At 44.3% G+C, this 14,334-nt stretch overlaps 1 protein-coding gene across 1 annotated transcript in view; it reads right to left on the minus strand.

The window, feature by feature from the left end:
- Positions 1–14,334, minus strand: part of SCARA5 (scavenger receptor class A member 5) — a 1,183,581-nt gene that overhangs the window by 59,469 nt on the left and 1,109,778 nt on the right. Inside the window, exon 8 of the mRNA XM_069233727.1 lies at positions 4,910–5,104. Within this exon, the coding sequence (XP_069089828.1) occupies positions 4,910–5,104 (195 nt within the window). The remainder of the gene's footprint in view (positions 1–4,909; positions 5,105–14,334) is intronic.

Raw genomic sequence — 14,334 nt, forward strand, 5'->3', positions numbered from 1 at the left:
CATATTTACTTCTCCCTGGTATGTCCACAGCCTAAATGTTGGACTTGGCCCTCTCTGAAGGGTCAGCCTCAAACTTTTTGCCTTCACCCTTTCTATTTTTCTATATTCATTGTTGTTGGCTTTAAGACTCTGTGCACTTTACCACTGCTAATCAGGACTAAAATGCTTGTGCTCACTCACTCACAGTAACCCCTGATGACGCAGAAAAAGAAGGTCCGACATATATTCATACATATCGTGTAATCAATACATATAATGAAGTGTGATTTTAGTAAAGAAAATAATGTACGAGGGAAATTGTGCCCTCGGGGTAGTTCGCCATCATTGTAAACGAGCTTTATTAATCATGAAGTATTGAAAATGTAGTAATCCGTCATAATTGCAAATGTATGCCTTGATTTCTTGTTTGAAAACTGTTTTGCTTAGCTTAAATTTAGTACAGGCTTTGGCCTAGTTGCCTGGTTTCAAATTCTAACTGCGTGGTTTTTCCTTGAACTAATGAAACATATATTCTTGCTTGAAGTTGTATTTTTCCAGTAGAGCTGACTGGTACACTTATCTCCAAGGTTTCGTACTAGGCCAGTTTCATCCCCTTTGATACAAGGTCAGTCTCTGCAGGTGCGGACAATGAGGGTACAGATAGTAAAATAATTGGCAAACCATGTTACAATTTGTGTTCCAAGGCTCCAAGGACAGTGTATGCATAAATGAGCGCTAGTAAGAGACAATTTTGATTGGACAATTTGAAGCCAACCTATGAACTCTCCAATGAAAGACCCTGCAGAATTTGGAATGTTTCTTACTTAAACCCACCGGACAAAGAGAAGTCAGCCATTTTTCCTCGATGCCAGTTTGAAGCCTGATGCCAGACTCCATTTTGGACGACACCCTGATGCCCTTTTCTCTATCCGAGAGAAAGAGACTTTAAGAATTCTCACCCTAGAGACTTTAACTTTGATTTGGCCCCATCTTGCCCATGCAGTAACTTTGCCCCATTTTCCTTGCCGCTGCAAGGAAGCTTGCCCTTAACTTTGCCCCTTTTGAAACTTGCCCCATGCTGATGAACCGGTACCTGAAGGACGAAGACTTTTCTTGAATGCTGATTGTATTTGGTAAATATGAAAGGATAAATGTATTATGCATTGTGTTTTTCCTTTTAGGTACCAACTGCTATTTTGATAGGGTCCTAGCTAGAAGTTTTCCAAATTTGTGTTGACTAAATTCGTTTTGCATGAAGTCCCACATGCCGATGCTAATTAGAGGTTAGTCGAGGTATACATCCAATGTACCATGCCAAATTGAAATCTTGTTATGCTGACCGAATGTATGCAATTAGTCAAATACAGTTAGTCATATTGGTGATTTGCATTGCGATAACAGAGTGTATCATTATTCAGATTTTACGTAGATTGCGTTTCTTCCGCCGTTATGGACAGCTAGTAATGTTCATATACATATATCAATTGGTTTTGAGACATATATATATCGTGCTAGCTTTGTTAATATAGGGAAATAAATTCACTAACTTTTAATAAACTGGTGTGGTTATTCATGACTGAAAGGTCATGGTGCACCGAAATACCAACTGTTATTGATTTCTGATGTGCTATATTGATCTATTAATTAAGTATTGATTACCGATTGCAATAGTTATTGATTATTGATCTGAGTGACTCGACTATTTTAGGATGAGGAGAGCCCGACTCGGTTAAAAGATTCACCGACCTCCAACCTGTCCAGGTACAGGAAATTTATAAGGGCTGGACGCGTTATCACCCCTTCCCCCTAGCGCCTTGAGACCCGCACGGGTGAGTAGCGCGCTTTATAAATGTTTATGATTTGATTTGATTTGTAAAATTGGTTTACAGCTAATTGGCATGTTTAATTTACTTATAAGTCCCTAGTAAAGTTGGATATGTATTTTCCAGTTTTACATGTCCTGGTAGTGAGCAACTCTGAGATTGTTTTTCACTCATGCACGGCTCCCATAGAATAACATTGTATTGCTTTATTACATTTAATAAGTGATACCTTTTGTTTAGAAGCAGGTGGGAATGTCATGTTTGGTGTCTGAGGAACTGTAATTGAAAAGTCTTGGTTATTGTAAAGCCATTCTAAAAATACTGCTTTTTTGAAAGTTGGCATTTTTGTTATCTAGCCATTTGGTGCCTGCAGCCTGGATCACATGATTAGGTGTATGTGGCCTTTGTCTATTCCTTACAGGCACTATCACTCTAGATGGCCTGGGTGTTGGCAGGTTGGGCGTTCCAGGCTTAATGTGCAGGGAGGGGTTGTCACCTACCAAATTTGCTCTTCAAAGGCCTGACTCATCTCACACAAAGGACACTAGCCAATTGTGCCCCAGGCAGAATGGGACCAGGGCAGGGAGACATGAAATTCCCAATACCAATGTAAAGAAAAGACTCCAGGAGCTTCTCCCACTTGAAATGGGGCACCAGGTATAACATGGTACCCTCAAACCTGTTCTTCAGTACACACCTAGTCTTGCCCTGCTGTCTGAGAGGGAACACTGGACCTGCACCCTTTATCCTAGGCTGAAGTCACTCCAAGTGTCAGCTGACTGACCTCCTCTACTGACCTAAAGGGACACAACAAGCTTCAGAGGCATCTATGCAACTGCCCAGGTGCCCTCCTGCAACTGGACCTGCCTGGATCTGCAACTGGACCTATCTAAGCCCTGCTAGCTTCTGCTGGAATGAGTTCCAGATCCCCAAGAGGTGTCTCACCAGGTCTTTGCTCCTCGGTGTGGCATCAGTTGAACTCTTCCTTTGAGAAAGGAAGACATCCTGATGTTTTGGGCTCTTTCTGACCGCAAATGGGCATGTTAGCACCAGTATATTCCTGCCTGTGCCAACTGCTATGTGAAGCTCTGGCGAACTTGAATCTTTGGGCACCAGCAATGACTGGCAATGTTAGATCTGCACTTTATGCTACAGCATCAACAATCAGCCATTGACATTCAATGCGAATCTCCAGCAACGACTGTTAGTAACATCTGACAGGATGACAAACATCTGGCCTGATCTTCGCACTACAGCAACGACCATCCACGACGCTGTCCCTTGTCTTCCTGTCATCCTCCACCATATACAGAACTCTTCATGCTAGACTTCAGAAGGTAACTTTTTCTGGGTGACTAACCTGACTCCTGTACCCAGCCTGCACTCTACTGTGGTTGGCCTGAACTTGAAAATTTCACCCAGTCTCACAAGACTAGATATCCATGAGTGGCCATTTGTGCTTTCAGGCACTATACAGACCTTAAATCTTTGAAATTGCATATCTCCGGTTCTACTGATTGGACTTTTCTTGCTTTGATGTCAAATAATGTATTAAAGTTTATTCTAGTTTTCTGAACTGTTGTGAGATTTTTCTTTTGTGGTGTTTCCCCTTCATTACTGTTTGTGTGCTGCATAGATACTTTAAACATTGCCTCTAAGTTAAGCTTGACTGCTTTTGTGCCAATCTACCAGAGGCTTCGGCACAGGTTAATTTAGTGACTTTGTGTTTCACCCTGACAAGGATTGTGGCTACCGCTTGAGAAAGACTCACCCCCCTCAAAAAACAGCCCACTTTCTCACACCAAGCCTCCCCATCATATTTTTATCACAGATACTAATGCTTACTAAAAACACAATTACACCAAGATGGAAGTGTGGTATGTTAAGAGAACACCCTCAGTAAATTTCTTCTCAATCTTCAAAAACTCCATTCCCAACTTTGGACTTTGAAATTGTATTCACTAACCAAGATTTATCAGCCATATTATTAACCTTCACAATGAACATTACACTGAGTGAGAAACAGCACTTGCACCCAGAATTGGTATCCCAGTCCAAGAATGCTTCTTTTCTCAAGTACATTCATCATATAACATCACATAAAACACATTATTAGCTTCCTTCTTGATGAACCTCTTTTCTAGGGCATCCTAGCTGGAGGTTTACCAAATACATTTTCTAAATATTTATCAGTTAGATCTGGCTCTCGATCATCTTACTTCAATTATAATCAACAAGTATTTGAAGAACCATTTGCTGATGTCACAGGTGTTAAGAAAGATGCCTTCATAAAATCCCCTTTCTTTGGAGATATGGCTGTTGGGCAGGAGTCCTCTGTCTAGGGAAAATTGCACCTGACTTCTATCTTTTTGTGTAAACTTGTTCTTTCAAAGTTGCTGAATCCTGTGCACCCTCACCCGACACCAAGTACCTGCTTCTTAGACTGTTGATGCTTCCTAACTGGATTACCAGAATAGTGCAGTTCTTCAATTCACTGATATAGCCTGTGCTGGTGAATTTGGATTGAGAATTTCAATGTGCGAAGTGGGAAATATTGTGCTCCTTAGGCTATAGGTATCAGGCCCTCATTGGCTATTTATCCACACCAGATCTGGACAATTAATGAACATGCTTTCCAAATATGTAATCATTTAGATCACATTTAAGCAGCCCTGCATTCCCTACAGTATTTTATTATATTTACAATGTTGGATTGTACTGTTTAAATGTGAATACTCTGCTTGTGGACTTTCTAGAACTGAACCCATTCTCTCACCCTCTTGTACTACCAGAAACGTTCTGTTACATATATAAGATTGTAGTTTTGCAGAGTCCAACAAAAGGAATCTAATAAGTAGGAACAAAAACCAAAATGAATTTTGCATCTACTATTTTCAACTAAGTTGACCTTCACTTATTGATAAACCTTAAATCTTGTATATCAATAAAGATGCAAAAAGTTACAAAGTTAAATTTTATTGAGCAGTAAGTGTTTCTTGTCTGTCTGCTCAAGTACATTTGAGCTGGTATTTCAATCATAAGTGCAATGTGATTTTATTATACGTCCATCCTCAGTCAGTCTTTAAGATACTTGTTGTCTGCCTTACCTTGACCAAATCGAGCTGTTCGGTAGACCTCTTCGGCACCTTTGTATCCCAGCATTCTGCACACCACATCGCCATCTTTTTTATCCCAGCCGTCGTCACACACCGTGCCCCATCGCTTGTCATAAAAGACCTCCACACGGCCTTCATGAGGACCTGAACCATTCACCAGGCGGATCACACTCTCCTCCACTGGAGCTGAAAAAAATATAATAACGAAGATACATGTAAATGTCATGCATGTACCAAAGATAAGACGGACCATCGCCCCTGATTATTTATTGTACAAAAATACATTGAAAAAACACTTGGATATCATAAAAGGATATTGTTCTCTGTATGAAGAAACATTTAAATTTGGGAAATTCTTCAGATAATAGAAAGTTGTAGACAAATAAGAAAAGTAGAAAGCTGTTTTAAACCACGTATCCCTGTTTGTGCTACACCAGTATCAAAAATATATTCAGTTTTATGGGGTTAAGAAACAAAATGTAAAACTGATGGGTTTGTTGGTAAATTCAATCTCATCGCTGGAGGGTCTGTCATAATCTGCTATGCGTGTAATGCATTCTGTGCATACATCGAATCTCCTCTGCTCTGCTCAGCCAGTGTGTGATGTCATGGAATGTTGGTGAGGGACTGGAGGAGCGTGGCGGTTTCTACAATCTCTAGTCTACGTTAACTGGCTACCTGTCTCCTACTTACCAAGAAGAACTCTTTGATTACAACAGAGGTGGTGTGGTGAACACCCCCACCCACATCGCCGGACACACGCTTGACCCCATCTTCTCCGCCAGCAAACATGTTTCCTTCAGCCACGCCTCCGCTCTACACTGGACCGACCACAGTTGTGTCCACTTCACCTTCCGACGTGAGACCCGCCACCTCCGCACTCAACCCATCCCTCGTCGACAGTGGAACAAAATCCCCGAAGAACAGCTTTTCTCCACGCTCATCGACAACCAACCTACCTTCACCGCCGACCCCAACGACGCAGCCCTCAGCCTCACGAACTGGATCACCAACTGCGCAGACAACCTCGCTCCCCTCAGACGCCTTCCAAGACAGGCCAACACCAAAAAACCTCTCTGGTTCTCTGACACCCTTAAGGAATCAAACAAAACCTGTCGCGTCCTCGAGAAACCCTGGCGTAAGGACCACACTGCTGACAACATGACCGCCCTGAAGAATGCTACCCGCGAACACCACCACCTGATCCGAGCAGCCAAAAGGAATTTCTTCACAGACAGACTGGACAAAAACAGCCACAACAGCAGAGAACTCTTCAGCATCGTAAAAGAGTTCTCCAACCCCAACGCCAACGCCATCACGCCCTCACAAGACCTGTGCAACTCCCTCGCCACCTTCTTCCATCGTAAGATTACCGACCTACATGACAGCTTCGGACACCAGACCCAGCCGACCAACACTGAACCCACACCCCCATCCATCACCCTCAACGCCTGGACCCACATCAACACAGAAGAAACCAAAACCACCATGAACTCAATCCACTCCGGTGCCCCCTCGGACCCCTGCCCACACTTCATCTTCAATAAAGCCGACGACATCATCGCCCCGCACCTCCAGACCATCATCAACTCCTCATTTTCATCTGCTACCTTCCCCGAAAGCTGGAAACACGCTGAAGTCAACGCCCTACTGAAGAAACCTACGGCTGACCCAAGCGACCTGAAGAACTTCCGCCCCATCTCGCTCCTCCCCTTCCCTGCCAAAGTCATAGATAAGACGTCAACAAGCAGCTTACCAACTTCCTTGAAGACAACAACCTTCTCGACCCCTCACAATCCGGATTCCGAGCCAATTACAGCACTGAAACCGCCCTCATCTCAGTCACAGATGACATCAGAACCCTGATGGACAACGGTGAAACAGTCGCCCTCATCCTCCTTGACCTCTCGGCTGCCTTCGACACCGTCTGTCACCGCACCCTAATAAGCCGCCTCCGCTCCACCGGGATCCAAGGCCAGGCCCTGGACTGGATCGCCTCCTTCCTCTCCAACCGCTCTCAAAGAGTCTACCTCCCTCCTTTTCGCTCAGACCCCACCGAGATCATCTGCGGTGTCCCTCAAGGCTCCTCGCTCAGCCCGACACTCTTCAATGTCTACATGAGCCCCCTCGCCGACATCGTACGCAAGCACAGCATCATCATCACCTCTTACGCCGACGACACTCAACTTATACTCTCCCTCACCAAGGACCCCACCAGCGCAAAGACCATCCTGCAAGATGGTATGAAGGACGTCGCAGATTGGATGAGACTCAGCCGTCTGAAACTGAACTCAGACAAAACGGAAGTCCTCATCCTCGGCAACACCCCGACCGCCTGGGACGACTCCTGGTGGCCCACGGCCCTTGGCACCGCACCGACCCCCTCAGACCATGCTCACAACCTCGGCTTCATCTTGGACCCTCTCCTCACCATGACCAAACAAGTCAACGCCGTGTCCTCCTCCTGCTTCCTCACCCTCCTCATGCTCCGTAAGATCTTCCGCTGGATCCCCGCCGACACCAGAAAGACCGTGACCCACGCCCTTGTCACTAGCTGCCTGGACTACGGCAACACCCTTTATGCTGGGACCACCGCAAAACTCCAGAAACGTCTGCAACGAATTCAAAACGCCTCCGCCCGCCTCATCCTCGACATACCCCGCAACAGCCACATCTCCGCCCACCTGAGACACCTGCATTGGCTTCCCGTCAGCAAAAGGATCACCTTCCGACTTCTCACCCACGCACACAAAGCCCTCCACAACAAGGGACCAGAATACCTCAACCACCACCTCAGCTTCTACGCCCCCACCTGCCTTCCCCGCTCCACCTGCCTCACTCTCGCCGCCGTCCCCCGCATCCGCCGCTCCACAGCGGGTGGGAGGTCCTTCTCCTACCTGGCGGCCAAGACTTGGAACACCCTCCCCACCATCCTCAGGACCACCCAGGACCACTCCGTATTCCGGAGACTCCTCAAGACTTGGCTCTTCGAGCAGCAGTAACCCCTTCCCCCTAGCGCCTTGAGACCCGCACGGGTGAGTAGCGCGCTTTATAAATGTTAATGATTTGATTTGATTTGAACAGGGTGTCTTGAGAAAAAAATGATCTTCCCATCAAATCGTGCAATGCAAAAATTGCAATGGAAACATCAAAAGCCTCAGGTTGAAAAAATCCCAGCAAATGGGGTACCTATGTTGACAAAACGAAAATATCCGATACAAATACTCCATTTCCAAGCTTTGTACCCCACATGACGCAACATTTTTGCCAAAAAAAGGATGATTTCACTCCCTGACAAATTCCAAAAAAGTGTGAAGCACGAGTTGCCGACTGGATTGTAAATGGGTGTGGTAAAAACACTTTTGATGGTATGTGTCGACAAATGAACTCTCTTTGATCTGTACATTTGATTTACGACCCTAACACAGTATGGCCTACTGGACACAAGAATAATGTAGATACACAAACTGAAACGTCTCTAGAATTTGGCAACACTGTCAGCTCGACGACTGCTGCATCAATGTTAACATCAACCACCACCAGTATTTGTTAAAGCAACACTCTAGGCTCACCAGTTTTAGGTTTTTGCTATTTCAAGATACAGTTCACCAACAATACTAAGATACTGGCCTTTATTGCATGTTCCTCTTTGTCCTTGCCCTAGTAGTTCAGTAGTAACCAAATGATCACTTGCACTGACAATGCCAGCATCATGATCAGTGCCAGCCTCAACTCCACCGCTAGCAACCCAAGGCAAGCAGAGCCACCAGTACAAACTTCACAGCAGTCCCTAAAACACACACTCCCTGGCAAAGCAGTGGGGACTACGTTGACTAGTATTACTAATGCTATGATTTGATTGGAGCCACCCTTCTCATCGGAGAGGTGACCATCAACTTACTTTTTGCCCTTCACCAGTTTGCTTGAATTTGTTCCTGAGGAGAACTCTCCCCACAGTGATTGGTGGAAGATGGACATGATAAAACAGAGCATGCTAGTACCCCAGGAGGTGTGTGGGTTTTTCTGACATATAAGGGTTATGGTGCAGGAACAGCAGAAGGAGAAGTAGACAGAGGGCCTTGCTCAGCTAAAGACTGAGGCCCATATTTATACTTTTTTAGCGCCGCATTTATGTCATTTTTTGACGCAAAAGCAGCGCAAACTCACAAAATACAATTGTATTTTGTAAGTTTGCACTGATTTTGCTAAAAAAAAAGACGCAAATGCGGCGCTAAAAAAGTATAAATATGGGCCTGAGAGTCATCACAAGCAGCAGTCCCCACTCCACAAATCACTCAAATTGAGGCAGCTGGTTCTCACTCAATCAGTCAATCAATTAGTACTTGTAGAGTATGGCTTATCAGCCTTAAGGGTATCCAGGCACTGTGTTGCTGGGCTTAGTTCAAAAGCCATGTCTTGAGTCTCTTCCTGAAGTATGTCAGTGAGGGTGAAGTTCGGAGGTGGAGAGGGAGGGCGTTCCAGGACTTGGCGGTGAGGTGGGAGAAGGAGCAGCCTTTTCTGTGGATACAGTGGATGTGTGGTGTCTGTGCAAGGGTGAAGGAGGCAGAGCAAACGTTTCTGGATGGTTGGTGGAAGTTCTGGTGGTGGTTCACAAACACTCAGGGATTAGTACTATTCAGAGAGAACTGAACCCTGAGATGAGAAATTTAGAGATGAAAATACTTATACTGCCAAAAGAGCTGTTTTGTCCTAAGCCAAGAGTATTTTTCTCACCTCTTTCATTTTCACAGAGTGCACTCATTCTTCTGAAAGTCCAGTGAGGCTGCTCAATATTTTCTCACACTTCTTCAGCAGAGAAGGTAAGAGCCAACAAATCAAAGTGTAACTCCACGCAGAGCAACATGATGTGGGATTTGACATTCTATTACATGGCAGAGACCTTCTTCCCTCGGAGAAGAACCATGTGTAAAAATGGTTCAGTCTCCGGTAACTGGGGCTCCCACATCCTTTTCCATTTAGCTTGTGTGTTGTATGTTTGGAGCTTATGTGTGACTTCCAATGAGATAATATCTGGTATGACCGGAGTCCGCTTTAAAGGCATATTGCATGCAGCGCTTTATACATCTACTGATTTTCAAACCTGGAGGATCCAACACCTGCTGATAGTGCCTGCTCTGTAAAACAGACACCTGCTTTTAGTTTAAAGCTGCCATGTCTGCCAGTTTGGATGTGCACAGCACTTATATGTGAGTGTACAAAGCATATAGTATGACAACCAAGAAGAACATTTCACACTAGAACATATATACAGATAGAGGGGAAAATTAAAATTCTGGATGTCATAGAGGACAATGGGCAAAGAAAGAGTTAACTCTTTTATGAAAAATTCTGAAATTTTGGCTCACCCAACTCTTGGGATTTGACCTTAAAAAGCTTTAGAAATAGAACCATCACAAGAGATTTCGGCCCATTCTTCATGTGTTAATATGTGTTTGAGATCTATCCTAGCCAAACTATTTCCCTCCCACCTAACTAATGTGATTCTAAACAGAGTCAAAAAATTATCATGATCTGGGAAAGAAACAAAATACTAGGGGCCTTATTTATACTTTAAAAGTTTTGCACCGGCTTGCACCGGTTTTTAGCACCAGCTGGGCACCATATTTATGGAATGGTGCAAGCCGGTGCAAAGGGTAGGCTAGCTTTAAAAAAAATGACGTTATGCAGGTTTGAGTCAAAATAAATGATTCTGACCAGATTAGCATTAGGGGCATATTTATGCTCTGTTTGCACTGAATTAGCATCATTTTTTGTTACTCTAATTCAGTGCAATCTAACTCCATATTTAAACTTTGGTGCTAGACCCGTCTAGCGCCAAATTTATGGAGTTAAAGTCATTTTTTGGAAGTGGAAACCTACCTTGCCTTAATGAGATGCAAGGTAGGCGTTCCCGTGCAAAAAATGACTCTATGGCCTTAACGCCATATTTATACTCCCATGCAAAAATGGTGCAAGGGAGGGAGGAGGGGTCAAAAAATGGGGAAAAGCTTGCTTTGATCAATTTTTTAAAGCCTGGGTCAGGGCAGGCGTTAGGGGACCTGCGGACCTATTTCCATGGTGGAACACCATGGAATAAGCCCAAAGGTGCCCTCCCCAGGGGCACCCCCACCCACAGCAGAGGGACTGCGGAGGATGGCGGACCCCATCCCAGGTAAGTACAGGTAAGATTGCATTTTATTTTTGAAAGTGCCATAGGGGGCCCTGAAATGGGCCCCAATACATGGCACAGGGTGCAATGGTCATGCCCAGAGGACACCTGTCCTCTGTGCTGGCCATTGGGGTGGTGGGCATGACTAGTCATGTGGCATGGTACGTTTAGCACCATAAAATGACGCTAATCTGGTTAGAGACATTTTTTTTACTCTAACCTGCCTAAAGTCATTTTTTGGTGCTAAAACCTCTTCTTCTATACTGCCAGCCCCACCCGACTAAAGTCTTTTTTTTTTACTCTAGCCTACCCTTTGCACCGGCTTGCACCATTCCATAAATATGGTGCCCGGCTGGTGCACAGAAATGGTGCAAGCCGGTGCTAAACTTTTTGGTGCAAAACTGAGCTAATGCAGTTTTGCAGCAAAAAGTATAAATAAGGGCCAATATTTTGTAAGTTTGCGCCACTTTTGCATAAAAAAATTACGTTAATGCGGCGCAAAAAAAGTATAAATCAGGGCCTTGGTGCTAGACGGGTCTAGCACCAAAGTATAAATATGGAGTTAGATTTGCACTGAATTGGAGACAAAAAAATGACGCTAATTCGGTGCAAACAGAGTATAAATATGCCGCAGAGTATAAATATGCCCCTAAATATGGCGTTAAGGCCATAGAGTCATTTTTTGCAGGGGAACGCCTACCTTGCATCTCATTAAGGCAAGGTAGGTCTCTACTTTCAAAAAATGACTTTAACTCCATAAATTTGGCCCTAGAGGGTTCTAGCACCAAAGTATAAATATGGAGTTAGTTTTGCACCAAATTTGAGTATAAAAATATGACACTAATTCGGTGCAAACAGAGTATAAATATGCCCCTAGGTACCTAAGATTGCACATAGAAATCAGTCTTCAAAGGGCAACATTCCTTGAACTGCACTTACAGTTGAAGAAACTGTACAGCAGATGTGCCGCCATCGCCCTGAGAAGATGTGATTATGCACAAGAAGCACTTCAAATGCCTTCACATCACCCTTAGCAAATCAAGAGGAGAAGGAAGAGATGGAGGAATAAGGAGGAAAGTGAAACTATGTTGTTCTTGCTCTTCTGAAGTATGTACAGTGTACCAGTGGCAAATTCTAGCTGCACAGAAGAATTTCTGTCTGCCAGGACTCTGGAGAGAATGATATCCAGCTTTGCTCCAAAGTGCAGCAAATTAACCTTTTGCTGATGCACAAGGATGCAGATTCAAAGCTCTTGCCCATTCAACACTGCTGAACGTTTTTTTCTGGCTCAGGAATACATAAAGTCCTTGATTAAAAAAAGATAATGCTGCATTTAGGAAGACCAGTGGTTACAACTGGACATGTTCATACTGCTTCCTTTGAAACACAACTCCCAAGGCTCCAGGTAGCACAGGTCCTGGGGATAGATGAAGCTGTTGCCTCTTGTGAAATACAAATATCAAGTTTGAAGCATAAAGTTCACTTTGAACTGATTGTAGAACTTGTAGGGACTCCTTGTAACTGTAACTGGGAAATCAGTCCTGAAACTTAGATACATATTAAGCTACACTGTGCTAAGAGCATTTACTGTGAATTTGGACAATTTTGCTACAAGTCAGCAGAACGTGATGGTTAACAATGTTTTTCAAAATAAATAATTCAGATGAAGAATCAAAAAAGGGCACCAAAACAAAGAGCTGTTTCAATCAAGGCATTAAAAATAGCTATCTCTGTGGGGTGGAAGCTCAATCACGGCTCACGGCTCACATCAAGAGTATGGCCTTGGAGCTAAGCAGTAAAATGCCCTGTGCATAAAATCACCCCAGAAAACTGAATATGCTTACAAATCTACCAGGAGATAGCTGAACCATCTTCAGTATGTCTGGCTTGTGTGAAGTCCTGTTCACATGTTGTGACCATCTATGCTTCCATGTTATCTTTCTGCTCAATGGTTTTGCAGTGCTTCCATAGGATCACATTTTCCTCACTAATTGTTGACCGCTCCGCTCCTCCTTTCTAAAAGTCCAGGAAGAAAGCATCAAAAGATGCTTTCTATTTCTACAGGTAGGAGTTATGATTTTTTTAACCAGACACTCTGACATCATAGGCTCTGACTTCCTACTGGTCCCCAAAATCTACAATTAAACTAGTCGTATTCGCCCATTAGGTAGTATCCCTGAGGCATGTCTTCCCAGAAGCAACACTCTGTTTATCCAAAGGGGTGGGCTAGGATAGTTCTCTGCCATGTAGAAGAGGAATCACTAATCCGTGTTGTGACAGGCAGAGAACATTGTAAAGGAAGACACTAAGGTAATTATAGAATGCATAAAGATTGTCTTGTGCTTCAAAGGCATTGCTGTACAGCTAGCCAAAAACAGATTGCAAAAGACATTTCAGGATTGTAAGTGTTGGAATTTTCATCCTTGGCGTGGTCTCCCTTAACTTTTTGCCTCTGTTCGCCAGGTTGTTGATGTGTGCTGGACTCTGATTTTGCTGTTTTTGTTACTCTGGGCACTTTACCACTGCTAACCAGTGCCAAAGTGCAAGTGCTCCTTTACAAAATGTGTATGTAATTGGTTTATCCATGATTAACATATTTGGTTTACTAGTAAGTCCCTAGTAAAGTGCACTAGACTTTGTGTGCCTTCCATCTTGAGAAAAACTCCACATGGGCTTGATTTAGAGCTTGCCTCCTGTCGTTTGAATTATCAGGGACAGCAAAGACTTCTCTCTGCCAGCACCTGGAGTCTCTGGAGAGACTCCTACTCTGCCTGTGGTGCCCATCCAGTTCCTGGGACCCTGAAAGGAGAAGCTAAGGAAAAGGAAATCCACGCACAGAGCGCTGTGCGGGGAAAAGATAGACGCAACTTCGATCTGCGGCTGAAAAAATGACGCCCCGCATCTGGGAGCGGCTGGGAGATCGCAATCCGCGCTGCGTGTTTTTCGGATCATCGTGCGGCTGGATTTCAGACTCAAGTATTGCTGGGCGTGTAAAAACAATGCAAGCCCTGCCCAGACCCGAGAGTGCTGACCAGGTCGACGTATCGCTCTCCTGCCGAGGGAAGAAACGACACGCCCGACCCGATGAAAGGAGAAATGACGCAATGTCCTGCTCGTGAGTGGAATCAACGCATCACACGCCCTTTCTGATGAGCACTCGCCAGTGCTGGGTTATTTTTGATGTACTGCAGGTACTTTTTCACGCTAACAGCATTAGTGTGTGTTTAAAACTACTTAAAGACTCTTT

This window comes from Pleurodeles waltl, chromosome 5 (genome assembly GCF_031143425.1).
Source record: "Pleurodeles waltl isolate 20211129_DDA chromosome 5, aPleWal1.hap1.20221129, whole genome shotgun sequence".
Classification (NCBI taxonomy): domain Eukaryota; kingdom Metazoa; phylum Chordata; class Amphibia; order Caudata; family Salamandridae; genus Pleurodeles; species Pleurodeles waltl.